Source organism: Triturus cristatus, chromosome 4_1, assembly GCF_964204655.1.
Source record: "Triturus cristatus chromosome 4_1, aTriCri1.1, whole genome shotgun sequence".
NCBI lineage: Eukaryota > Metazoa > Chordata > Amphibia > Caudata > Salamandridae > Triturus > Triturus cristatus.
Window position 1 is genome coordinate 174,071,482 of NC_140585.1, and position 26,981 is coordinate 174,098,462.

A 26,981-nucleotide genomic window follows, 5' to 3' on the forward strand; every position below is an offset into this window, starting at 1 on the left:
TTTGGAGCATATATGTCCCCTCCCACTGTCAAGGCTCCCACTAAGCCATTAATAAAGATGCAAAAGAGGGTTGGAGCCAGGACACACCCCTGTCTCACACCTCTCTCTATGGGTATACGGTCAGTGAGGTCACCATTCTTCCCATATCTAATTTGAGCATAGTTGTTCACATGCAATCTTTTCAAGATCTCACATAGATATGGAGGCGCCCCCAGATCAGATAAGATAGCCCATAGTGTTCCCCTAGGGTCTAGATCAAAAGCCGATTTACTTTCACTTTTTTAAGGCAATACTCAAAATATATACCAACTTGAAAAACACTCTCTTTTTCAATTTAATGTGTACAAAGTAATTATCACAAAATTAGATATGAGATCCTGATACGTAATGCAACAATTCTTGAGAAGAAATGTCATTAACAATTCTACTGTTGATTGCGTTACTTCACATTCAATGTATTTTTAAAAATTCATGATGAAAAACCCAGTGCATTTCGGGACATAACTTGTCCCTTCTTCAGGGGCATAGCTGTAAAACACAAATTCAACAGAACATTAGGCCAATAATCAACGTACAATGTGGATCAAAAAGCCAATCTTGTCTCTAAAAAGTTATCAAATCAAACTGTACTGTGACATCCTTTGAGGTTGAGGTACCTGAAGAGTAGTTTGAGAGCAAATAATATAGTCAAAACGTCCCATAACAATCTGTGGAGAAAAAAGGAGAAAGACAGCGAAACTCAAGAAAAATACACACCGAACGACCCATGAAAAGGAGACCGCTGAGTAAAAAGCAAGCTTAATGCTATGGGACGAGCTATACTCACAAAAATGAATACCTGTAAATAGAGTTCCACGAGGTAAAATGGGATCAACTCTAGAACCACAAGACTCTACAAAAACTACAAGAAAAATCTGAAGATTCCTTGAGTAAATTCCCTAACTGACATAAACATAACAATGATAATGCACTCCCTGTAAGAACAAGAGAAGATTGAAAATCATACCTCAGTTTCATATTTGTGGGTACAGAAATGAACCCTTTAAAAAATGTCCTTGCGAATAACTGTAAAAAAAGAGAATCACTAAGCACACGAAAAATAAACGTTTTACTCGATAATCCATCATAACGGTCCCAAAGTGACCAAAACCACTCCTTACCTAGTTATTACTGTTTCGACCAATGATTTCACCATATATTCCACTTCTAAACAATGACATTAACGAAGATCCCAGTCTCGTCTGTTCCTAAATGTAAACAAATACACATTCAATACCCCGACCACAAGAAGTTATCTCAAGATTCACTCTATTAGTCACAAAACTTACCGATGAGTCTGCAGCAAATGATCACCGCTGTATTTTGAACGTACTCTCGCGATACTATAATGAGATTGATGCTAATCACGTGATTAAGCGTCAAACGACTTGCGAAGCTTAAATATAACCGGCACCATGATGTAGTGTCTAACGAGATGGTACGAACACGGATATGTACATAAAGATATGACGACCAAATAAAAAAACAAGTGCTAATAATCCGTATACTCAAGAGCCTATATGGCAATAACGTAACTGACCAGTGACTATGTCAAAAACTACCACCAACACGATACTCTAGCTAAAACGATGTTACCCACGTGATCAATAAAAAAACGAACTCTAACGCAACCCGCGCCATCGCGGTGTTATATTGTATGTCGCTGCAAAAACAAAAAAAATCGTGTTCATCCGGAACAACCCAATAGCTTAGGAAGCCTGACGTAAAAGATCCCATCCGTCTTACAAATGACTTCTTTCTCAAGTGACTATATATCTACTAGCTCAAAACCAATGAACCTCAATACCTAATTAAACAAAGCCAAGCTTTGTAAACAAAGTAAAATCATAATATGCTTTCAATCGAAAAACGATGTATGTGACCCAAACTCTGTACTTCCTCTAACTGGGTGTGCCCCAGAAGTATTACAATATTGTCACGTATTCCCGGTTCTCCTCAGGATCTGGGCGATGCTCAAAGGGGTCCACCTCCTGACATCCCCAAACTCTGATTAAATAAACTCCAGAGTGTTGAGGCGATCAGGCGAGGGAAAGGGTAGGGTAGGTGCAGCGTGGGAAGGGACACCTGAAAAATAAAGAACATGCAATTAACATCCTCTCATATGCTAACTACTCTCATATAGTCTCACTATTCCTTTCTCATACCTGCCAAGGTATCTCCCTGACGATGGTTCCTCTATCAGGTACAATCCGTCTCTCAATGACGGCTGAGCAACCATCTATACCAAAACCAAAACACAGAAGGTTAATGTTGTATCACCTGGCCATTCAGTACCACAAAATTTCAACACTTCCTCGACCTCCTACGTACCCAACACCAAATCCCCTTGAACTTATAAAAGGAAACTGAAGAACAAACGTGAGCCTCCAAGAATTGATGCGAGAGAACCCTTTCAGTCAGGGCTCCCCTCTCTCTCTGTAGAAGAAGCTCTGTCCTCCAAATACTGTTTGGTCCCAATTCAAAACAAACAACAGAAATGTCACGTAAGCTGTAACGTTGGGCCAGGCTCCACCTACATGGCTGCCAGATGGCCTGTGAAGTCAATCCCTTAAAGTAAAGTTATTGGCCGGCTCCACTCACATGGCTGCCAGATGGCCATAAACAGTTAAACTGGTAAACAAAAGATTTAAGCAAAAATGAGAACTAGACACCAGCCAAGTACTGGGCCGCCGTGCGGACCTCCACGGCTTACCTGCCCTGGTTCGCTGGCTTCGCAGCTTGGTTCTCCGGCAGCGGGGTTGCGGTGTCTGGAAATCACCGTCTCCTTCACCTCGCATGCACCTTCAAGCTTCTCTTAAGTCGGACGAGACCTGCTCCTCTGAGTTATCCTACGGAATCCTTCCGATAACCCACAGCAAGACCGGACCCGCTCAGAGGTCTCGAGGCTCACCACGAACCTCGTAGTAGCTGAATTCGAGCAGCCGCACTGTTGCCCGGAGCTGCTCCCGAGTTCAAAATCACGAACAACGTCCTTGCGCGTTGTGCGTGTCTATAAGGCCGTTAGCCCCTCCCCTCGCCTGGGGTTCCTGGGACTTGTAGTTCCGCCGGGATTTCAGGCGCAACTACGTAGGCGCCCTGGCCCTCAAACCCTGACAAATATATTAAAGATAATATCACATGTGATAGTTCCAAGACTAACAAATCTTTTGCTTTCTGCTCTGTCTTCACCCTTTAGCTCCTTTAGCGTTTTTTCACCCTTTCACTCCTTTAAGCATTTTTCTTCTGTTTTCTGCTCTGTATTCACCCTTTAGCTTCTTTAGCGTTTGTTTCACCCTTTCACTCCTTAAAGCATTTTCCTTCTGCTTTCTGCTTCGTTTTCACCCTTTAGATTCTTTAGCGTTTTTTTCACCCTTTCACTCCTTAAAGCATTTTCCTTCTGCTTTCTGCTCCATTTTCACCCTTTAGCTTCTTTAGCGTTTTTTTCACCCTTTCACTCCTTAAAGCATTTTTCTTCTGGTTTCTTCGCCGTTTTCACCCTTTGGCTTCTTTAGCATTTTTTATCCTCTTTCACTCGTTACTTTTTTCCCCTTCTTTGTTTGCTTCCCTTGTTTTTCCAGCCTCTGCTGCCCCTGCAGCTCCTCCCCCAGCCCTGTCCAGCCCTCCCTGACCCCTACTCAATGGTGGACGCTGCGCAGCCGCGCAGAGGACGCGCACAGGAGGCATACTGCTGGCGCGCCAAAGGCAAGCCTGTCTGTGCCTGTCCGTGACCCGACCGCGACCAGCGCCAGGAACCCTGGACCTCCGCACCACCAACACTACAACCCAGCGGCACTCCACGCACTCAACCCAGGCTGTAACAACAACTGCAAGCTAGCATCACTAGCCGACACCCCCATACCCTTCAGCTGTCACCGCTGTCGGCACACCTGCAGCACCATCAGGAACACGGACCCACCACCACATGCCTGCAAGAACACAACCAAACCAAAGACCCTGCAATGCATCCTCCTCAACGTCCTATCACTCCACAAACACGCCACCAAAATCTGGGACCTCCTCGACAGCACCTCCCCGGCCGTAGCATTCATCACTGGAACCTTGACCAACACCAACTCAGGACCAGACATCGCCATCCCCATTCCCCGAGGATACAAGATCTCCCGGAAGGACAGCTCCACCCGCCTGGAAGGAGGAATCGTCATTGTCCACAAATCCACCCTCCGGCTGAGCACACTCCACGACGAGCCCACAGACCTGATGGAACACCTATACTTCAAGATAAAGGCCAGCTCTACCACCAACTACACCCTGCTGGGAGACCTCAACTTCCACCTTGACAACCAACTAGACCCCAAAACCACATACCTCCTGGACAACCTCCACAACATTGGACTCCACCAGATCGTGATCGAACCCACGCACTCAGCAGGACACACCCTCGACCCCCTCTTCACAACAGGAAACTCCATCACCTTCAGCCACACCACCAAACTCCCTTAGACAGACCATCGATGCATCCACTTCCCCTTCAGAACACCCACCACCCACAGACGCCAGCACCTGCTCCCACGAAGAAACTGGATTAAAATCACCGACAACCAGCTCACCTCCTCACTCAGCAATTCCACCCCAACCATCGCGGAAGACGACGACCCCAACACCGAAGCCCGAACTCTGCACAGATGGAACTCCGACAGCCCCAACACCATAGCCTCCCTCAAGAAGAACAGCAACACACACGCCTTGAAAGCCATATGGTATACCAGTGACCTTTGAGAGTCCAGACTCACATGCCGCCGCCTCGAAAAGGCCTGGTGAAACTCCAAATCCACAGAAGCCCATAAGTTCAGAGCCACCACCAACGTCCACCACCAACTCATCAGAAACACGAGAAAAACAGAGATCGAAGACAGAATCTCCACACGCGCACAACAGAAAAGAACTCTTCAGCATCATCAAAGAGTTCGTCCAACCCACCAGCGAGTCTCCCTCACAAGACCTCTGCAACAAACTCAGCACCTTCTTCCACTACAAAATCAAGAACATCTACGACAACTTCGATGAAGACAACCAACACACTGAACTCTCACCAACCACCCCCAACACCCTGAAGCAAAAGATTGACAGCTGGACAGCCCTCACCACCAAAGACACACTGAAGACAATGAAGTCAATCCACTCCGGGGCCCCCACAGACCCCTGCCCCATCACATCTTCAACAGAGATGCCGACACCATCGCACCCATGCTTCGCCACACCATCAACCGCTCCCTGGCGAATGCTTCTTTCCCCGACGACTGGAAACACGCCGAGATCAACCCCCTCCTGAAGAAGCCCTCGGCGGACCCCACCAACCTCAAAAACTACAGAGCCATCTCCCTGTTCCCAGCGAAAGTCATCTAGAAAGCCATCAACAGCCAACTCGCCACCTTCATCGAAGAGCACAACATCCTTGACTCCTCCCAATCCGGCTTCAGAAAAAACCACAGCACAGAAACCGCCCTCATCGCTCCTTCTCCTTCCTCGCAGCCAGAGCTTGGAACGCCCTGTTGCTCCACCTCAGACAGACTACATCACTCCCCATCTTCACGAGAACCTCATAACTTGGTTCTTCAATAGACTCCCTCCTTGATGGACTGGAACCTGCACCTCCCCAGCGCCTTGAGACTCTTACGGGTAAGTAGTCGCGCTTAACAAACACATGATTGATTGATTAATTGAACAAATACTGAAGAAAGCAGCAATAAAGCACTCGCTAATGGAGATAAAATCAGATTAAGCAGGCGAGCCCATGCATGGATGGTTCTGCAATAGTACACAAAACTGTATCAGGCAACACAATTGGGTCTGACTTACTCCCCCTATTTAAAAACATAGCTTCTAGCAATACGTTTTGGATCATTACCGTCTAACACAGATCAAGCAAGCTGGCAATACAAGGGCACAAAGTCATGTAGACTTTGTGGAGCGCCAAAGCAGGACTTCATCCATCTAATATGCATCTGCCCAGTTTTAAATCCAAACCATCGCTTACTACTGAAAAAACTATTCAACACAAGGGGCATTCATACCTGTAGACCTGTAATATTAAATCACTCCAATGTATAGTTGGAAAGGACGACGAAGGAGCTAGAAGATGGAGGCTGAGGTGAATAGATGCGGCTTACAATAAAGACTATTCCGAATCAACTACCCATGCGGTCTATCTCTGTTACAGTGAACATCTGTTTTGGTAACTAAGTTTAATCCTCTGTAATCGACACAGAACCTCTGTTCAGGTGTGGTGCCCGGTGGGCCAGCTTTTGATACCAGAACCACAGAAACACCTCCAACTCCAGCATTTTGGACACTTCAGCCTTAATGTTAGACATCACCTTATCTGACAACTTGTAAGATTTATCCTTAACAGGGAGCATGTCCCATGTGTCCACATCATGGGTCCACGTGTGGGCAGCCGCAGGGATGAGGGAGAACATAGAAGAGTACTGCCCTATAACATGGTGGCAGACCCTCTCCTGCTCAGGAGGCAGACTGGGGGAAAGGATTACTCCTTACACTAACCTATCCTTATCCATGAAGTGTAAGAGGTCAGGGAGAGGTTTACTCTTCTCTTCCTCTTCTCCATTTGTTACCAACAGCATGGTGAGCTCAGAATTCTCAAAGTGTAATTTGAGGCGATTGACATGTAACACCCAGTGGGGTTACATTGGGGTCTTGAAGTGCACCCGGTATGTGGCCTCACCCTTTCCCTCAATCAATTCAAAGGGACCTGTCCAGCGGTTCTGGATGATCCTGCTCCACTGGCTCCGTCACCCACACTTTCTGACCAGGTTGTAAATCCACAGTGGTAGAAATTTTGTCAAACCACTCTTTCATGACATCCTGATGGCTTCTAAGTTGCTGGTAGCTTGCTTCTGCAGCTTAGCCATTAGGCTTCTGAAGGCCAGCATGTAGCTAACTGCATCCTGGGATACCCTCCTGGAAGTTTGCTCCCATCCTTCTTTGACCAAACTCAGAGGTCCTCTGACTGGGTGGTCAGACAAAAGCAAGAAGGGGCTAAAGCCCTTTCCTTTTTGTGGCACTTCTCTGTACGCAAACCCAGGCATGGTCCAAGGATATCCCACTTTTTCCTTAGAGCCTCAAGCAGGCCTCTGATAATGCCTTTCAGGATCTTGTTGAACCATTCAACAAGGCTATTGATTTGGGGGTGGTAAGAAGTAGAAAAATTGTAGGTTATCCCACACTTCAATCACATTAATCGCATGTATGTAGACATGAAGTTTGTGCTTCTGTCAATTTTGGGAGAATTGAAAAAGGCTTGAATTAGTATTAGTATAGAATTGTAGCAAACTATGAGTTACTATACGGTATTGCACAAACACAAATCCTATTCTCACAGCTGGTAACAAATGTTAGAAATGTGGTTTCAGGTAGGCAGAGGTATGCACCCTGTCCAAGCAGGAACCACCACTGTCGTCAGGGTAAGTTAGATACACACTGAAAGATAACCTGTGCTCACCCCCTGGTAGCTTGGCACAGGGCAGTCAGGCTTTTCTAAAGAGGCAATGTGTAAAGTATTTGTACAACACACACACACACACACACACACACACACACACACACACAGTAACACAATGAATACAGCCGAAAAAGACTACACACTGGTTTAGAAAAATAGATTATTATACTCTGAACAAAAGAAGACCAAAAGGACAAACTTCCATTAGGTACAAGTTGAGATATGAATGTTTAAAGAATAAGGGCAAAATAGTGCTTAAAAACAAATAGCACTTTAGGGGTTACTTAAGGTCATGCTGGACCGGGGCAAAGTTAATGTTCACGCTGACCATGAAGAAGCACACAGTGCCTGCAGGACCCATGCAAGCCCTGGTAAACAAAGCACCTTTCCTGGTTGGAAACAGAGAGATGCATCGCCAAATGTGATGATGCTTGTTCCACAAGTTGAGGATGTGTCAATCTGTTCCACGCGCTGATGGTGATGCGTCGTTTCCGTAGATGGGTTCTCGAGTTGAGAGGCGTCGAGCGATGCGCTGAGATTCTCCATACAGTCGAGGGGATGCATTGATCTCCAAGCTGCAGCTGCAGCAATATGCTGTCCAATGCATCAATCTCAGGAGGCAAAGCGATGGTTTCGATGTGATGCACCGATTTTACTCCTGCCACCGTGTTGATGCATTGGTTCTGCTACACACAGACAGGAGATGTATTGAAATCCATGTTGCAAGTATCTGGCCCACTTTCAGTGAGCCAGGCACAGGAGCAGGGGTAGAGACTTTGATATCCCTGAGTCTCAAGAAACAGAAGGCAAGCCAACAAGCAATTGAGAGAAAGACAGACTCCAGCTCCCCTTCAGCGATGTCAGAGAGCAGCAGGGCAAAACAAGAGAAAAGCAGGCAAGTTTGCAGTCCAAAGATGTGTCCTTTAAGCAGCACAACAGTATTTCTGGCAATCTGCAGTTTTAGTTCCAGCAGTGTCTGATACCCAAAAAGTGCCCTTGAAGTGGGGGTGACTTCAATGGAAAGGCTTTGAAGTGCAACAGTGTTCCTTCAACCCAGTCCTGTCTGCCAACCTATCTGTGGGGTGAAAATTAGTGCTATGTGTGAGGACAGGACACTACCTTTTGAAGTGTAAGTGTCAGCTCCTTCCTTCCCACCTGCCTAGAAATACCCATTGATATGCTGATGAATGCAGATGCTCTTACGTTTCCTGTGTTTGTGTCTGTCTAGAGGGAAAGCACAAAGGGTAGCTGTCACCCATCCCAGGCATGTATTGGAGATAGCCTGCAGGGCAATCAGAGCAGTAAGTGCAGAGAAATGTTCACTTTCTAAAAGTGGCATTTCTAAATCAGTAATGTTAAATCCAACTTCACCAGTAGGGATGATTTATCATTACTACTCCAAAAATATAAAACAGGAAGTAGCTACTCCTTACTGATCAGGAATTTCCACTTAAAAGTGTATATGGGAATTCCCAATGCTAAGCTATGAGAGAGGTAATCCTCACAGTAGTGAAAAACGAATGTAGCTGTTTGTCACTATAAGAACATGCCAAACATAAAAGTACATGTCCTACCTTTTACTTTCATAACTCCCTGCACTTAGGGCTAACTAGGGCCTATATTAGGTGTGCCTTATATGTGGTAAAAGGGGAGTTTAAGGTTTCGCAAGTAGTTTTAAATGCCAAATCGAAGTGGCAGTAAGCTGCACACACAGGCACTGCAGTGGCAGGCCTGAGACAGGTTTGAAAGGCTACTTATGTGGGTGGCACAATTCAGTGCTATAGGCAAACTAGTAGCATTTAATTTACAGGGCCTGGGTATATGTTATATCACTTTACAAGAGATGTACTAGTACATCAAATATGGCAATCAGGTATATACCAATGTTACCATGTTTAAAGGAGAAACACATGCACTTTAGCACTGGTTAGTAGTGGTAAAGTGCTCAGAGTCCTGAGGGCAACAAAAAGAATCAGGAGGTAAAAGGCAAAACGTCTGTGAAAAGACCACCCTGAGGATGCTTTGTCTAGCAACTTCCAATAAACATATGCCATGCAAAATACATTGATTAAACAATACCAATGTGGAGTGTAAATGAAGCTGCTCTTAAACATCAACTCAAGAACATTGGATCTGTTTTCCATAAATTCCCTTGATGTACAGCAGGTGAAATCCATCTACAACAAGAATTAGTCATTTATTGACATATGTTTTTTGAAAATGACAAAAAGTACTTTTAAAATGATGAAATTCAGCAACAGTGTCCATCAGTGCTTCTCAACTTCTTGACTTCGGTGGCCTTTCATCCATTCACTACAGGAACCCAGGGACTCTGGCCTAAGCAATTTCTACAATATAGAACCTGAAAATGTTATATGGTTCCTATAAATCTAGTAGGAATGTGTATGTGAATCAACAAGACTTCATAATACAGAGACTGAGTCTTATATAGTCAGTAAATGTTGGTTTGGTCTTTAGCTCACAGTACCACATCTAAACCCCTGACCTTACAGAGTTATAGATGTTTTTGGTAACCTCGAACATGACTAAAATTCCAAGGAAAGTTCTGGAAACAGATCTAACGCTATGTTTGTTACTTTTGCATTCTCAAATGTTTAAAAAAGAAATGAATTTTCATTTTCAAATGTTTATTTAAAGGCTCTAATCCTTGTAATTAAAACATGAACTGTGATTATTAGAAAAATGAGACACATCATTGTTATAAACATTATTAGAATAGTGAAAAACACAAACAATTCAATTATATTCACTGTTCATATTATTAGTAAGGTTACTCCTATCTACTACCAGTTTCTCTATGCTAAAGAGAGCATTTCAAGAGTACCCATCTGTCAGGCCTTATTAGCTTATCATCAATGTATTCAGAAAGTCTCTCCGTGGGTGACCCTATACACGATATGATGGGCCTACATGGTGGGAATCTTTCCTGCTAGTGTAGGATTGTGCATGTAATGATATTCCACATCCAAGATCAGACATGTCTTCCTCTAAAGTTTGGGTCTGCGTTCAATGATAGTGTTAGAGTCTTTAAGTGTGTTGTGTTCGGGCCTCTAATATGCAGACACATCTTACAGTTGTCGGTCTATTTCCTCTCTGTAGTCAACCTCATACATGACGACAACATTACCACCCTTATCTGCTTCCTTGATGATAATGCTAAGTTCGAATGAGTGAGGATGTATGGCCTTTCTTGAATTTGAATTTAATTTGAATTTAAATTATTTTTAAAGCGCACATACACCAGCGGTTTCTTGGTGCTACAACTAACAAAGGACCGGAGCAGAAAAACAAAAACAAACTACAGGAGGGTTAGTTAAAGGACTTCATGAACAGAACTTTCTCGTGATGTTGTGTCTAATGTTCTTCTGACCTAGTATATATGCATCCTCCAGTTTGGGTAGATCACGTGTGACTTCTTAATAGAAAATATCGATCAAGTTATCCATAGGTAGGCACCGGGTGAATCTAAACTTGATTTTAAGACCACTATCATTATCGAGATTGGAGCCAATGTTGAGCTCCCCCATGATTTTTGAGACTGATGGAGTGGCAGCCTGTGTGTGTTCTAGGAACAGTAACAAATGGATATGTATGTCTTGGATGGTCATGTTGCACTCCATTATATCTGTGTTTGGACATGGTTGGAGTGCCCTTTACCTTAAAAAAATGTGTTCAATTTTAGTTTGCAGACAAACTTAAAGCAATTTATATGTAAGTCTGTAAAGTCCGGTAAAGAAGTAGGACAAAAACCTAGTTCCTTGCTTAATTTTTTTATTTGTTCAATACTGAGGTCATAGTTAGACAGGTTGACAACAGAAACGTCATCATTTTGTATATCAGAACTTAGCATAAGCAATTTATCCATTAATGTTTCTGATTCCGCCTTTTGCCTGCATTTACGGTTACTTTTTTAGCGTTACCTAGGGGGTGCGCTACAATTACATAAACACACATGTCCTTGCTTGTAGGAATACCTCATCCGCCTTCATCACTTAAAGAGTGATATACATGTATTTGTTCGCATTTAAATTTTATGAGGTGAAACTGACTCTGTCCTGCATGGTGCAAACAGTCTATCAGTATTACATGCTCCATGGTATATTTTCAGTTGTTACAGCAAGTTGTGATTACCCCGTAGGCGTACCGTGCCATTCAATGCAATTTTGAGAAGAAGTGTTCGACTAGTTTGGTTTAAGGTATACTGGCACTTTATTTGCCTACATGACACCTACCTATGTGTGAGGCAACACCGTTTCTCTTTGCTCTTTCTGTTTACAGATACTATGTGTGTCTAGGGGCACCTAGTAATGAGGAGTGTCCAGTTGTTTGAGGTGCTTGACCACCAGACTCTAGGGTGACACCAGATCCAGGCTACTGGCATGACTAAGGATGTGTAACATACACCACTTTTAAATGATGCAGGTGTGGAACTATTTGTTGAATTTATATGACTTAGGACACCAGGCGGCATATTTACTAGAAACTGGCGGAGTGCGGTGTGATACCGAAATTGGTAACGCCGCGCTCCATCGGTTTCAAAGCGCTGTATTCATAAAAATGCGCTGCACCCCTGTGTTTCTCCTTGCGCTGGCGCTTAAAAAAGCTGCCTAGCACCAGCACAAGCAGCAGTGGGCCATGTTGCAAGGGTGCCTGCACTGCAGAGGTGATTGTTTATATGCAGGAAGGGGCATCTTCCTGCACATAACAATTCTTACAGGTGATTTGCTGTTTCTATTTGTCCTGCAGAATGCAGCACACATGGAAAGAGCAAAATATGATGGGAAATGAAACATTTCTCCTTGTATCGCCTGCTTAAGACCAGGTATTCCCTGGTAATATTTTTGGAGCTGCCCCATACCTTGTAAATATGGGGCTGTGTCAAAAATCAATGGTTGTTGTAGCAGAACCCCCACTGCAACACCCATTGTATGCCCCTTTCATGCTGAGTGCTCCGTGAATTGGGGCATCATTTACAAGGCTTAACGCCACTTTGTAAATAAGGCGAAGGACTTCACTCCACCAGAACATTGGAAAAAGTGACGTTCTGGTGGTGTTAACTCCTTGTAAATATGCCCCCAGGTGTGCTGTGTGGGTCTAACATACAACCCCTAATATCTTATAATGACTTGTAGCATAAGTTGCCTATCCCTCCCTACATTAGTTACCACTTAATTGTGCATAACTCGTTCCGCAGATGCTTTTTCTTCATTTGCTTATGAAACTGACTGCTACACGCACTAGGAAATTCACAGTATCCATCAGGTACATACCATACGGGTTGATTAACTTCTTTTGCAGCCCTACCAATCACGTGTGTTGTCTCCTGTTTCCCGTATCTCTTATGGGTGTGACTCCTGGCTCTGTGCTCCTTGAACTAGGACAGTCAATCACACTATCTATACTTTTCACTCTGCAGCCACAGCGTGAATTCTTAATCGCAATTTATTGTCCCCCTAAATGGTAGTGGGTGAAACTCTTCTTCACATTCTTATAATTTTTTCTTCCTCCCGAATGGATGTTTTGCCATCCCTCAACCCTTAATATTTCAGTTTTACCCTACCGCGGTGACGTGTGTTTTCTGGGTTGTCATCACAATTCACAATAATGGTAGCCTTTCTGTGTAAACTTCACAGCCTTGAAACAGGCTTGTAGACGAAACACGTGTTGGCTTCTCTTTGGAGATGTGTTAAATGCGATACGAAGAATTGGAGAAGAATAAAGTCAAGGATACTTATAAAAAGTAAAACTGTACCAACCCTTTACTGATGACATGGAGTAACGTGTTGGGACTCTTTTGTGTGCTCTGGTGCCATTCTTTTCTTTTCCTGGTACTTGCTACAGGATGGATTTTCCCTCCGCGGTGGCAGGATGCAGGTACCAAGGATGGACCACCATTGGGACAGTCCTATACTGCTTTACTTCATTTCCTCTTACTTCAACCACATATCTGATGTGTGAACTCTATAACATAAGCCACCATTTTGTTTTAAGGACTAATATTATGAAGGGTCAACTAGGAGAATATAAATGGTAATAGAGGATTTGTAACACATATTTGTAGTTATATTGTTCATGTTCCTACTATGATTATCAACATGGTAAACATCATTTACCACAAATTCTTTTCCCCGCAGGCAATTACAACGCAGTTGTTACAACGACTGTGTTGGATCAACACATACCACTACTCCGCAAGTCGGAACAATGACTTGCGGAGTGGGCAGAAAGTGTTGGATTTAAAATCCAACACCTTCCCTACTGTTGCACATTCTGGAGTTGGAATAGTAAATTGTACTATTCCAACATCCAGCTCCCCCCGCCCCTTAGAGCAAGTCGTTGTTATGACTTGCGGGGTAATGGTATGTGTTGTTACAACGCGGTTGTTGTAACAACCGCGTTGTAATTGCATTGTAATTGCATGCAGGGAAAAAGCATGCAGAATAAAGTGGCATAGTCTATCAACACACCAAATTAAAAAAGGTTCTATTAAAAAATCTCTCAGTTGGACCTGATGGTGATTAACAAAGACCACAGAACTCCTTTCATGGAAGAGTTAAATAGAATGATTCAGCATTCAAGGTCAACAGGGATGCTTGTGACCGTCTTCCAATCGGCTACATGGTACAGACCATCACAAGCATCCGGAGGCCCTGAAGTCCACATGCAGCTTCACGCAGGTGCAGATTAAAGATTTTGACAGTAGGTGCAGTTCTTGCTATTACCTTTAGCTTCAGGGGAAATTACTTGCGGCAAGTGATAGGACCAAGCAGCATTTCCCAATGGACTCAAGAAAAACTTTGTGCAGAAGAGGAAACCACATGCTCAGTTGTTTTCCACAAGTGTGACAAAGCATTTCGAAATCGTCTGTAGCCAAGTTGCCACAAGTCTTTACCCAGTTCCTGTTTTCTAAATTAAGTTAAAATAAGAAGTGTACTCTTTTCAGCAAGATGAAAAGAATCCTTAGAGGCATTTTCCTCTTTCTATATGTGCTGCAGAATGCAGCACCAGTAGAAAGAGGAAATAACAAGGAGAAATAAAGATATTTCTCCTCGTTACGCTTCTGTTGGGAAGGCGAACAATTTTGACGCAATCCCAGGCTTAATAACCTCAGTATATCTGGGAATGTATCAAAATCCATGTGTGGATGCAAGGGGAAACCATAAACACAAATGGCAAGAACTTTGAGCTCTGAAGGAGTTGTCTTGTGTTTTGGAACAGGGAGGAGCAACATGGAAGTGGACTGCAGACTCACAGACAGCGATGTTGCAGCATCTAAAAAATATTGGCCCATGCTCCACTTGTTGTTAACACAAAACAAGAAAAGAAAATACACCATGGGGTAATCTTGTTGACAAATGTTGACAAATTGCTTGTAGTGGAGGGAACTTCTTAAGTGGGTAATGCTTGGAATATCTTGTGATGGGAGAAATGGTATGTTTTATGTGTATTTAATGTAATAACATTTCACCATATCTTAGCCTTTTGTTCACAGCTTCTTATTCGCGATGGCGGCGCCACCTGGGCATGGCATGTATGTGGTGACCCAATATATCCCCAATCCTAACTTCAACCCTGCTCAGCAGGGGGCGAGTCCTACTCGGGTGCCTTATTTCCTAAAGAGGTTCATTGAAGGAGAACCAAAGACACTTGGAGTAAGTACTTTGGCTCTTGACATATGTATAGGCCTCTTGAAATATGTATGTCTTCCTCTACTATGGCCGGCTCTAAAATTATTTAATAACACATCTGAACCATATATGGAAATTGCTCTTTATGATTTTAGTCCAGGCAGGTGCCAAAAATTTCACAGAAAATATCATTCAAATCCATAACTCTTTATGAAGGGGATAGAGCAGGCTTAAAGGTTATAATAGAAATTCAGGGATTAATGTTGATATGATTTTCTCAGTAAGATCCTCATTACCCATCCCAACATTTAGGTACAGGGATACTGCTGGGCTTGGGAATATCTGGCCCAATTCCGTATGTTTTCCCCCCTCTCTGGGCCATAATCAGGGAAGGACCTGGCGGACCAAGGTGGCAAATGTAAGGCCTGCCAACAGGTTGTTGCACAATGGAGCAAAGGAGTTAAGAATGTCTGTTAAAGAAAGGATGAAGTGAAGTTTATTGCACTGTGGTTACAATGCTAGCATACAGGACCAGGCATAGATGCTGACTGAAGGACAGAAGGTGAGCCATGAAAGAATGAGGGTAGGAAGGGCCTTTCACATCAGAAGAAAGTATAAATCGATTCATGAGTGAAGTGATTACTCTATATTCTAGGAGGTCTTGTTATGGTCACATGGATATTTTGCTAAAAGGAAATGTTATAGGTGATGTGTGAGAATGCAAAGGCTGAATCCTTGAAAAATTGGAGCAAAAAGGGTTGGCGCATACCAAGGTAATCATTGTAGAGGCATCAAACACTTTTACTTTGCAAGTATTTGGTGTCCAAAAGAAGTGAAAGCAAAGGGCTATATCTAAAATAGGTCGCCAATACCGCTCTTCAGTAGTCTGTCCAACATTTTAAAGTAGTTCCAGTCGACTGGTACTTTTCCTACTTAAAAGGTGAATCTGAGAGTACACATTTCTCAGCCCGTCTATTCGGTCTCCATAGACTATCATTCCAATTGACTAAGGCCCTAATTACGACTGTTAACAATACTTTCAATATGTGCGTAACTCCTCTTACTGCACATACTGAAATTATGAGTTTTGCCATTTAAACCACATTGCCGGATAAAAATCAGTAGGTCAAATCTGGCAATATTTATTGGAAGAAAACGTCAGATAGATCCCAGGATATGTGGATTTTAGTGCAGCAAGCACCAAAATGGTCATGATTTTTAAAGTATGTTAAGATGAATGTGAGAGGGATGAAAGCAAACAAAAGTAACAAAATAAACAGAATAGATAGAAAAGAAAAATGAAATCTGTGAAGTCATTAAACATTGAAAATAATGAGCAGCCGTGCAAATCAAGACATACAGGGAGGATAATAATTTACACATTCTTGTAAAGTTTTGCAAGTAAGAGTTGATGAAAGAGTGCTTGTGAAGAAGAGATATACTAAAAGCAAGGTATTTTGTGTGGTGAAGCAATAATGTATGTGACGTCACCAGCATTGACAGCCAAGATAGTTATTAATTGCAAATAGTTTTGAAGTTTAGATTTAGTAGTGCCTGGACTAATAAGAAGGCAATTAAGTTGGTAAATGATGCTCCAGATCACTATATGCTGAGTTCAATCCTTGTTTCTAACTTTCCTTCTCCTGCTTATAACTTATTCATTTCATTCATTTTTGCTGTAGGCAATTCAGATCGTGATTGGTATCCTGCAGATCTGTCTGGGAGCCTTCCTCATTGTCATTCCCTTAACACACGGTTCAATCATTGTTTTTAGCGGAGTGCCATTCTGGCCATCTATTTTTGTAAGTATGCATTTTCTAAAGAAAGACACTAAATTCTGGGTGCAATAAAAAACGTTTCATAACTTATTTTGCTGCATTGTCTGTGGGAAATACATTGAATCATAGGTGAGGGGCGTGAGTCACATGGATAGTGTCCACCCCGGAGTCAGAATTGATAACATTGGTAACTTCACTCAACTCATCTAGGGATAAATATGGGCACCTTGTGGACCAGACCAAATTCACTCAGAAAAGGATTCTGTTGCTTGTTTCATCGCTCTGATTCTTTAGGACGTATGCCTGCAGCACTTATTATGCCACTCACTTACATAGCTGTTTAAATCATGCCCCACGCCCCCCACTGCAGCATGAGTGCAGTTGTAAACAGCCATGTCGACTTGGCATTTAAACCCCTTTGTCAAGCCTTAAACTCCCCTTTTATTTCATATAAGTCACCCCTTCAGTAGGCCTTAAATTGCCAAGAAGGCAGGGTGCTGTGTAAATAAATGTTTGGACATGTTTTCTTAAGTTTTACATGTCCTGGTAGTAAAGAGCTCCTACATTTGTTTTTCATTACTGTGAGGACTGGTATTCAGACAAAATATTTAGAATAAAATCAAGATGCAAAAATATTGAGTTGTAAATATTGCAATGCACAAATATCACGTGCAAAAATATAGTTGACAGGAATATCAATTTTAAGGTAAGTAATATCAATGTTAAAAAGAACTATGTTGTAAATATCGATGTTAAAAATAGCTGTGTTGTTAATAATGTTTACACAAATATCATTGTTAACAATATCATTTTAAAATTATTTTAATGTATTCTAGTATATATTTAAATTTGCTATGTTAGTTATTATGATTATTGTTTTCAAATTTAATTTAATAGTTATTGTTGTTTTTAGTGCCCTAGTGGGTTGTGGGAGGGTTATAGGGTTACAGGGTGGGAAGTAATAGAAATTATTAATCATTTTTATTTAATATTAATTACTTAATTAATTATGTTAATTATGTTAATTGTGCAATGACATTTGTTTATTACATTTTAGGTGCGGGTTTGGGGGTTTGTAGGGGTATACGGGGGAAAGTATTTTAATTATACTTAATTAATAATGAATGTTTAATTATTATTGCTTATTGATTGGATACTTATGTGAATGTGTAATTAATTTAATTTTTTATTTATATTTTTGATGTGAAGGAAATTAATTATAATAACTAATAATTAATGTTAATTCTTAATAATTATTTAATTGATAATTACATAAATTGTGTCATACAGATATTTTTATAAGTTATATATCAGGTACAGGTTGTTGTGTTTGTATGTGTAAAGGGTGGGAAGTTAATTAATTATAATCAATTTATTATGAGTTAATTGTTATTAATTGTTTAATTGATCATAATTATGTAAATCATATATTTTTTAATGTATATATTAGGTGCGCATTGTTGCGTTTGTAGTAATAAAAAGTAGGACATTAAATATATTTTATTATAAATTAATTGTTTCATTGATAATTAATTATTTAAACTTGTTATTTATTATAATATTTAAGATATATTTTAGGTGTGTGTTTTTTGTTTGTAGAGGTATGGGGCATTACTGTATTTAAATTATAATTAATGTAAAAATAGTTATTTGTTTTTTAAAATATGTGTTATTATATTATATGTTAATTGTGTTATGCTTAGTAATTGTAAATAATATATTTGTTGGTAGTTATGAATATATTGTACTATATTAATACTTGTTTTAATTAAAAATATTTATTAAACATTGTAATACATATGTAATTTTATTTTTATTTTTCTATATATATTTAAATATTTATATTTCTTGGTATTCAATGTAGCTTTATATTGTATTTGTTTGATGTAAACTACTCTCTGCTGTTGCACAGATTGGAGTGGGAATAGTCATTTTTACCCCTCCGCAATCCAACACTTTCTCTACTGTTGCACAGACTGTAGGGGGAATGGTACATTTGACCCCTCCTGAGTATAACCCTTTCCCTGCTTTTGCACAGGCTAGAGTGGGAATATTACATTTTACCCCTCATCAATCCATCACTTTCCCTACTGTTCCACTGACTTGAGTGGGAATAGTAAATTGTTATCCCTCCTGAGCCCAACCCTTTCCCTACTTAGTTTTGCATCGATTTCAGTGGGAAAATTAAATTGTACCCCTTTGCAATCCAACACTTTCCCTACTGTTGCATAGACTGGAGTAGGAATCGTACATTTTACCCAGACAATAAAGGGATTAGAATCAGAATCAGAATGCATTTTATTGTTTAGTTAGTTAAAACCATAACAATATACCAGTAACACTGAGTGAATTACACTGTTAAAATATACATGTTAAAAGTTTTGATTTGCAGCGATACAATAATTACAGAATTAAAGTATACTTTTTAAAAATTGTGATTTGTAATAATGCAATAAAACGGAGGGAAGAGGTAGGTAGTTTTGTGGGACATAATCTCAAAGGTGCTATTGTGCTTTTCCCCTCAGTCCGTGTTTTAGTAATTTCTCGTACAGGATTAAGTACTTTACTAAATTACAGTTCAGCTGTGGGCTGTTCGGGTTGAGACATTTTAATGTTGCAGCTCTACATGTACGAATGCCCCTTGTGTTGAATAGTTTTTCAGTAGTAAGTGATGGTTTGGATTTAAAACCAGGCAGATGCATATTAGGTGGATGAAGTCCTGCTAAGGCGCTCCACAAAGTCTACATGACTTTTGGCCCTTGTATTGCCAACTTGCTTGATCTGTGTTAGACGTTAATGATGCAAAACGTATTGCTAGAAGCTATGTTTTTAAATAGGGGGAGTAAGTCAGACCCAATTATGTTACCTGTTGCAGTTTTGTGTACTATTGGAGGACCATCCATGCATGGGCTCGCCTGCTTAATCTGATTTTATCTTCCATTAGCGAGTGCTTTATTGCTGCTTTCTTCAGTATTTTTTCAATTAATCAATCGATCATGTGTTTGTTAAGCGCGACTACTCACCCGTAACGGTCTCAAGGCGCTGGGGAGGAGGGGAGGTGCAGGTTCCAGTCCATCAAGAAGGGGGTCTGTCGAAGAGCCAAGTTAGGAGGTTTCTTGTGAAGATGCGGAGTGATGTCTCTCTGAGGTGGAGCGGCAGGGCGTTCCAAGCTCTCGCCATGAGGAAAGAGAAGGAGCGATGAATGCGCTTTCTGTGCTGTGGTTTTTTCTGAAGCCGGCTTGGGAGGAGTCGAGGATGTTTTGCTCGTCGATGAAGGTGGCGAGTTGGCTGTTGATGGCTTTCTCGGTGACTTTCGCTGGGAACGGGAGCAGGGAGATGGGTCTGTAGTTTTTTAGGTCGGTGGGGTCCACTGAGGACTTCTTCAGGAGGGGGTTGATCTCGGCATGTTTTCAGTCGTTGGGGAAAGAGGCGTTTGCCAGGGAGTGGTTGATGGTGTGGCAAAGCATGGGTGCGATGGTGTCGGCGTCTCTGTTGAAAATGTGGTGGGGGCAGAGGTCCGTGGGGGCCCCGGAGTGGATTGACTTCATTGTTTTCAGTGTGTCTTCGGTGTTGAGGGATGTCCAGCTGTCAATCGTTGGCTTCAGGGTGTCGGGGTGGTTGGTGAGGGTTCAGTGTGTTGGTTGTCTTCGTCAAAGTTGTCGTAGATGTTCTTGATTTTGTGGTGGAAGAAGGTGCTGAGTTTGTTGCAGAGTTTTTATGAGGGAGACTCGCTGGTGGGTTGGGCGAACTCTTTGATGATGCAGAAGAGTTCTTTGCTGTTGTGCGAGTGTGGGGATTCTGTCTTCGATCGCTGTTTTTCTCGTGTTTCTGATCAGAGACGTTTTAATGCATGGGCAAAGTGGGCTCTGGCCCAGGGCCCCACCCTTTCAGGGGGCCCCCTGACAGAGTCAGCTCTGTTCTCCAGAGTTTTGCCCTAATGACCTTGAGTATTTCTCAAACAGATTGTTTTAAATACTGTTTTCCTTTAATTTATTTTTATGTACCTGATGTGTGAGAGTCTAGTACAGCCATTTTGCAGAGAAATGTTGTGTTTATGTTTCATGCAATATACATAAAAGAATTTTCTTTAAGATCAAAACAAGGCCTAACATATAAGAAATGGGAGGGCGTCACAGAGATTATTTGCAGTAATATTGGTGAGCTGCTGCTGTGTTACAATATTGAAAACACACATAACTATCCCTGAGTATTAGATGTAAACACATTTAGGGCCTTATTTATGAGAAGTGATGCATCGCTGTGTGAAAACAGGGATGCGTCACTTCTTAGCGCGCCCTCCTTGCAACATGATGGATGCGTCATATTTACTGACGCATCATGTTGCAAGGAGTTACAGATACAGCAGTATATCTGACGTATTTGTAGGCGCACAAGTGATGCATTGCTGGGGTGTGTCTGAAAATAGACGCAGCTCCAGTAATGTGTCCTTTCACATGGGGCAAGCCCCGTGTGAAAGGCCCTGCATCAGTCTTACACCTGCTGTTAGGCAGGTGCAAGATATTGACACAATGGCGTCCTAGAAGTGGCGCACTGAGTTCTCATAGGTTTCAATGTGCCACTTCTACGAGGGTTTTTGCGGGGCAACACCCACCCTGCATACATTATACCTGGTGCAGGTATAATGTGGTGCAGGGATTTACAAAGTGACGCATCTGCCTAGATGCGTCACTTTGTAAATAGGGCGCAACATGGCACATTTTTTTACGCTGCCAGTGCGTCACAAAACATGACGCACCAGCAGCATAAAAGGGCCTTAGAATTTGAACGAGTGTTCCTTTGCACTGTCAGGGACCAAATGAAATGAAATAGTGTATTTATCAAAGAGCGCAGCTACTCAGACTAGAGTGTCCTGGCACGTGACAGCGGGAGGAAAGCGTGTGTAAAGGTCCTTCCTGAAAGAGTGTAGGTCTGTGGTTAGTCTCAGAGACTCAGGGAGGCTATTCCACAATTTTGCGCCTAGAAAGCAGAGGGATCTGCCTCAAGTGCGGGCAGGGCATATTTTAGGCACGATGGCCAGGTTGGCATTGGAAGATCTTAGGGGTCTAGATGTTGTGTAGAGATTAACTCGCTTATTTAGGTAGCTGGCTTCTAAGCCGTGGAAAGCTTTAAAGAAGATGGTCATCGCTTTGAAGTGGATCCGTTCTGTTATGCGGAGCCAGTGTAGAGACTTAAGAATAGGTGTCATACCAGATCTGGGTTTAGGTCTCAGGATGGCTCTGGCCGCCGCGTTTTAGGCGCTGAATAAGGGATTTGGGAAGACCGAAGTACAAGCTGTTGACATAGTCAAGCTTTGATGTCATCAGAGCCTGCACCGCAATCTTTCTGCCCTCAAGCGGTAACAGTGGCAGGAATTTTTTTAGCATCCAGAGTATGCCAAAGCAAGCGCCAGTTAGATTTTGGATTTGAAAGCGCATGGAGAGTGTCTTGTCTATGACAATTCCTAAGTTTTTGACTTTCTCCTTTTCCGCGGGCGGGGACGGCAGATCTTTTGGCCACCAAGTGCTCCTGTCAGGTGTTTCTGGTTTACTAAAGAAAACAACTTCTTAAACCAGTTAAAACCTTTGTGAGGCAAGACCTAATCATTGCCCCGTCAAAGTCGGTTCCTTTTTCACACGTAAAAATCAGCTGAGTGTCATCAGCATAGGAAATAATTTTGGCGCCCTCTTCCTCTACCAGAAATGCACGGGGATAGATGTATAATAAAAAGGGTAGGACTGAGAATGGAGCCCTGAGGGACACCTACATTCATGGCTGGAACTGGGGATGAGAAAGGGGGGAGCCAGATGTCCTGAGATCTATTTGCCAAGAAGGAAGACATCTATGTTCAGGCAGTCCCCCCAGGCCGATGTTCGCAAGTCTCTCCAGGAGCCTCTCATGTGGGACCGTATCGAAGGCAGCCGACGGATTGAGCAGTATCAATACGTCCTTGCCTCCCTGGTCCAGCTTACCCTTGAGAAATTCAGTCACTTCCAGCAGAGAAGATTCCGTACTGTAGTTAGCCCTAAAACCGTATTGGGACTCATGAAGGAGCTTCCCATTTTCAATGTGTTTTTGGAGAACCTTGTTTACATGCTTCTCTAATACTTTGGAGAGGGCCGTAAGAAGGGAGATTGGCCTGTAGTTGGCAGGGTCCTTCAGGTTGGCGTTAGCCTTTTTTATCAGTGGAAGAATCTTAGCATTCTTCCATAATTTCAGCATGTTGTCTGAGGAGAGGGGAGCATTAAAGAGATGGTTTACCATGGGGTTTATGGTGGGAGCTAATAGGTTCAGGATATTCGCTGGACATTGGACGGTAGGAGAGCCAGACTTAATGCTTTGGAGAAGGGTCAGTGACTCTTCAAGCTGAAACTCAGGGAAAACTAGTAAAGATGAAGGATCCAAGAGGTGAAATTTGCTATTAGAACTAAGGTAGAAGGTCAGTTCTTCCTCTGAGATGTTAGTGAAGGCTTGTTGGATCACGGACATCTTTTTGTGGAAGATTTGAGCTATTTGCTTAGACCATTCTTCCTTGCATGGCCCTTCCTTTGTGCCGACTTTCGGGGAGTTAAAGGATTTGACTATGCTAAAGATTTCCTTACTCTTATTTTGGGCATTTTTTATCTTGGTTTGAAAGAAGTTTTTCTTGGCTGCCTTCACGAGAATGTAATTAGCTTTTAAGTTTTCTTTATACACTTTCCTGTCCTCAGGTAGATAGGATTTACGCCATTTCCGTTCCATTTTTCTACAATTTCTTTTGCTAGATCTGAGGGAATCGTTAAATCATGGAGCTGGTGGGGCCAAACTCTTTGAGGAGCGCGAAACAACCAGTACCGCTGCATCAATGTTGGTTCAGAGCCATGAATCCATTGAGAGGGCGTCCGAGTCAGGGCAGCCAGACAGCTCCGCTGAGAAATGACTGAGGGCGTTTGCGAACATCTGGATGGATACTTTATGGAACGTCCTGTAATTAGGGACCCTCTGCCCTGCGTTAGCCCGAGTGGCTGTGGCAGAGTTGGGAATGACAAATTTTAAGAGGAGGTGGTCAGAACAGATAATGGGAAGAGGTAGGCTTACTGATATGTCAAAGTTGTGAAAGATTTGATCTAGGGTATGACCCTTCTCATGGGTGGCCGAAGAAATAGATGGAAACATGTTGCAGGCCTGCAGAGTCTCCAACAAGGACATTTTTGAGGGTCTTTTCCATTGTCCATATGTATATTGAAACCTCCCAGAATAAGGCAGTTGTTGGATTTTAAGGCTAGGGAGGTGGTGGCTGTATTAAGCGTACTAATACAATTTCCAAACGCACTGGGAGGTCTGTAAATCAGAAAACCAGCTAAGCTATGATGGGGGGGATAAGGTACAGCAGAAGCCTAAGGTCTCTGCACCCTCGATGTTTTCCATCAGGATGGGAGAGCAGTCTAGTTTTTTATTGTAAATTTTGGTGACACCACCCCCTTCCCACTCGGCCGGTTCCTCCTAAGGACTTTATAACCCGTAGGGATGGCAGAGGTGATAGTAGGGTTGGAGGCTTCAGACAGCCAGGTCTCAGTGAGAAATAAAAGATCAGGCTAAATAAAAGATCAGGCTGTTCGTCTAAAAGTAGGCCATAAATGTGTGGTTCATGCTTTTGCATAGAGCGACAATTTTAAAGGATGGCCTTTAAGTCCTCTGTTTTCTTATTGTTTTTACACTTATTGTTGCGTGGGAGGATCTTGGGTATGAGTTTCCTGGGCTGGAGGAGAGACAAGTTGCACTTATTGCATCAAAAGTCTACCTCCAAGCTCAGATCAGCCGCTGTACACTGACATAATGGTAGCCGCCTAAGGCTAAGCAGTTTTTCCCTATTGTAACATAGTGGAAGAAACTCACTCGAGGGGAACCGGGCAGCATGGCCGGCGCTGGACGCATCCGGAACGCCTCCAGGTGCAGACGGGCTTGCCTTTGGTGCGACATCAGCGCCCGCTGCACGCGTCCTTTTGCATCGGGAATATATAGGCTTATACCAATGATGCAAACTGGATCGCTAACACAGCTGAGGAAGTGGAAACTGAGTGGGCAGTAGTGTGGAGCCCGATAGTAGCCCCAGCCCTCCGCACAATCGGCGTATCAGCCGTGGCGGACCAGGACTGGAGGAAAAGCGAGATGCGAATTGAAGCAGACAAGAAGGTATAAGCAAGCAGAATCAAGTAAAGTGCAAGTGCGCGTAGGTAGGAGAAATTATTAAAAAGCACAGAGTAATTAAAACACACATATACAATTTTAAAAGTATTAAAAACATAGTAGCATGGCAGGAAACACTAAATCCTATCACTGTCAGCTGCGCGCATCTGTTTGCATCGGGAATATGTAGGCTAATGCCTATGATGACTGGATCACTAACACAGCTGAGGAAGCGGAAACTGTGGGAAACAGGGGCCCAAATTGGAACATAAATTCAAAGTTGTTCTGAACAGGGGCCCCCAAAATATGTTTGGCCCAGGGCCCCCAAAATCCTTAAGATGTCCCTGATCCAGAGTATGCCAAAGCAAGCGCCAGTTAGATTTTGGATTTGAAAGCGCATGGAGAGTGTCTTGTCTATGACAATACCTAAGTTTTTGACTTTCTCCTTTTCCGCGGGCGGGGACGGCAGATCTTTTGGCCACCAAGTGCTCCTGTCAGGTGTTTCTGGTTTACTAAAGAAAACAACTTCTTAAACCAGTTAAAACCTTTGTGAGGCAAGACCTAATCATTGCCCCGTCAAAGTCGGTTCCTTTTTCACACGTAAAAATCAGCTGAGTGTCATCAGCATAGGAAATAATTTTGGCGCCCTCTTCCTCTACCAGAAATGCACGGGGATAGATGTATAATAAAAAGGGTAGGACTGAGAATGGAGCCCTGAGGGACACCTACATTCATGGCTGGAACTGGGGATGAGAAAGGGGGGAGCCAGATGTCCTGAGATCTATTTGCCAAGAAGGAAGACATCTATGTTCAGGCAGTCCCCCCAGGCCGATGTTCGCAAGTCTCTCCAGGAGCCTCTCATGTGGGACCGTATCGAAGGCAGCCGACGGATTGAGCAGTATCAATACGTCCTTGCCTCCCTGGTCCAGCTTACCCTTGAGAAATTCAGTCACTTCCAGCAGAGAAGATTCCGTACTGTAGTTAGCCCTAAAACCGTATTGGGACTCATGAAGGAGCTTCCCATTTTCAATGTGTTTTTGGAGAACCTGGTTTACATGCTTCTCTAATACTTTGGAGAGGGCCGTAAGAAGGGAGATTGGCCTGTAGTTGGCAGGGTCCTTCAGGTTGGCGTTAGCCTTTTTTATCAGTGGAAGAATCTTAGCATTCTTCCATAATTTCAGCATGTTGTCTGAGGAGAGGGGAGCATTAAAGAGATGGTTTACCATGGGGTTTATGGTGGGAGCTAATAGGTTCAGGATATTCGCTGGACATGGGACGGTAGGAGAGCCAGACTTAATGCTTTGGAGAAGGGTCAGTGACTCTTCAAGCTGAAACTCAGGGAAAACTAGTAAAGATGAAGGATCCAAGAGGTGAAATTTGCTATTAGAACTAAGGTAGAAGGTCAGTTCTTCCTCTGAGATGTTAGTGAAGGCTTGTTGGATCACGGACATCTTTTTGTGGAAGATTTGAGCTATTTGCTTAGACCATTCTTCCTTGCATGGCCCTTCCTTTGTGCCGACTTTCGGGGAGTTAAAGGATTTGACTATGCTAAAGATTTCCTTACTCTTATTTTGGGCATTTTTTATCTTGGTTTGAAAGAAGTTTTTCTTGGCTGCCTTCACGAGAATGTAATTAGCTTTTAAGTTTTCTTTATACACTTTCCTGTCCTCAGGTAGATAGGATTTACGCCATTTCCGTTCCATTTTTCTACAATTTCTTTTGCTAGATCTGAGGGAATCGTTAAATCATGGAGCTGGTGGGGCCAAACTCTTTGAGGAGCGCGAAACAACCAGTACCGCTGCATCAATGTTGGTTCAGAGCCATGAATCCATTGAGAGGGCGTCCGAGTCAGGGCAGTCAGACAGCTCCGCT

The 26,981-nt window shown here is 42.8% G+C and overlaps 1 protein-coding gene across 1 annotated transcript in view; it reads left to right on the plus strand.

Moving 5' to 3' along the window:
- LOC146853833 (membrane-spanning 4-domains subfamily A member 4A-like) overlaps positions 1-26,981 on the plus strand; it is a 221,238-nt gene that overhangs the window by 37,603 nt on the left and 156,654 nt on the right. The window contains exons 2-3 of the mRNA XM_085651829.1: positions 15,033-15,192; positions 16,851-16,970. Of these exons, the coding sequence (XP_085507955.1) occupies positions 15,046-15,192; positions 16,851-16,970 (267 nt within the window). The 5' untranslated portion in view covers positions 15,033-15,045. The remainder of the gene's footprint in view (positions 1-15,032; positions 15,193-16,850; positions 16,971-26,981) is intronic.